Source organism: Bison bison, unplaced genomic scaffold (assembly GCF_000754665.1).
Source record: "Bison bison bison isolate TAMUID 2011002044 unplaced genomic scaffold, Bison_UMD1.0 scf7180017864485, whole genome shotgun sequence".
NCBI classification, from domain to species: domain Eukaryota; kingdom Metazoa; phylum Chordata; class Mammalia; order Artiodactyla; family Bovidae; genus Bison; species Bison bison.
The window spans coordinates 1769150-1770477 of NW_011495045.1; the positions used below are offsets into that span (position 1 = coordinate 1769150).

At 53.3% G+C, this 1328-nt stretch overlaps 1 protein-coding gene across 1 annotated transcript in view; it reads left to right on the forward strand.

The window, feature by feature from the left end:
* The first annotated feature begins 52 nt into the window (after window positions 1–52).
* Window positions 53–1328, forward strand: part of DDX10 (DEAD (Asp-Glu-Ala-Asp) box polypeptide 10) — a 316840-nt gene continuing 315564 nt past the window's right edge. Inside the window, exon 1 of the mRNA XM_010862850.1 lies at window positions 53–344. Coding sequence (XP_010861152.1) covers window positions 159–344 — 186 coding nt within the window. The 5' untranslated portion in view covers window positions 53–158. The remainder of the gene's footprint in view (window positions 345–1328) is intronic.

A 1328-nucleotide genomic window follows, 5' to 3' on the forward strand; every position in this document is an offset into this window, starting at 1 on the left:
CGGTTTTAAAAGCCCGGGGGCGGGCTTCTGGTTTCGCGCCTGCGCAGTCGTGCTCTCGCCCCACGCCGGTTCCGCGTCCTCTCAATGCGTTATCTCCGCTCCTGGCCAGAGCGGACTCAAGTCTCACCGAGGTGTGGGCTCTCGCCGCCGCCGCCGTGATGGGAAAAACCGCGGACTCTCGGGCTACGGGAGCCCGGCCCGACCCGGTGCGGAGCTTTAATCGTTGGAAGAAGAAACACAGCCACAAGCAGAGTCAAAAGAAGCAGTTGAGGAAGCAGCTGAAGAAACCCGAGTGGCAGGTCGAGCGCGAGGTTATCAGCCGCCTCATGCAGAATTACGAGAAGGTGAGGCCGGCGCCGGGGAGGGGGCGCGGGGCCTCATGTCCCTGCCGCACTGGGCCGCATGGGCGAGCGGGCTGACCGGTCACTGGGACCTTGCCTGGGGAGCAGGAGAAAGGGGTGGGATGAGAGGTGCCCCGTTGAGGCCACAGGTGGTCTGCTGGGTGCCAGCCCAGGCCTCCTGACCGACCAGGCCGCCCTCTGGCTCACTACAGCGGTTTTGCTAAAATGGGGAAAACGTAGTAGTGCTTAAGCATAGGGAGATTAATTGCTATAATAGTTATCAGTTCAGTTCAGTCGCTCAGTCGTGTCCAACTCTTTGTGACCCCATGGACTACTGCAGCGCGCCAGGCCTCCCTGCCCATCACCAACTCCCGGAGTTTATTCAAACTCATGGTCATTGAGTCAGTGGTGCCATCCAACCATCTTATCCTCTGTCATCCCCTTCTCCTCCTGCCTTCAATCTTTCCCAGCATCAGGGTCTTTTCAGATGAGTCAGTTCTTCGCATCAGGTGGCCAAAGTATTGGAGATTCAGCTTCAGCATCAGTCCTTCCAATGAATATTCAGGACTGATTTCCTTTAGGATGGACTGGTTGGCTCTCCTTGCAGTCCAAGGGACTCTCAAGAGTCTTCTCCAACACCACAGTTCAAAAGCATCAGTTCTTCAGCGCTCAACTTTCTTCATAGTCCAACTCTCACATCCATACATGACCACTGGAAAAACCATAGCTTTGACTAGACGGACCTTGGTTGGTAAAGTAATGTCTCTGCTTTTTAATACGCTGTTTAGTGAAAAAGTTGGCTTAAAGCTCAACATTCAGAAAACGAAGATCATGGCATCCAGTCCCATCACTTCATGGGAAATAGATGGGGAAATAGTGGAAACAGTGTCAGACTTTATTTTTCTGGGCTCCAAAATCACTGCAGTTGGTGACTGCAGCCATGAAATTAAAAGACTCTTACTCCTTGGAAGGAAAATTATGACCAAC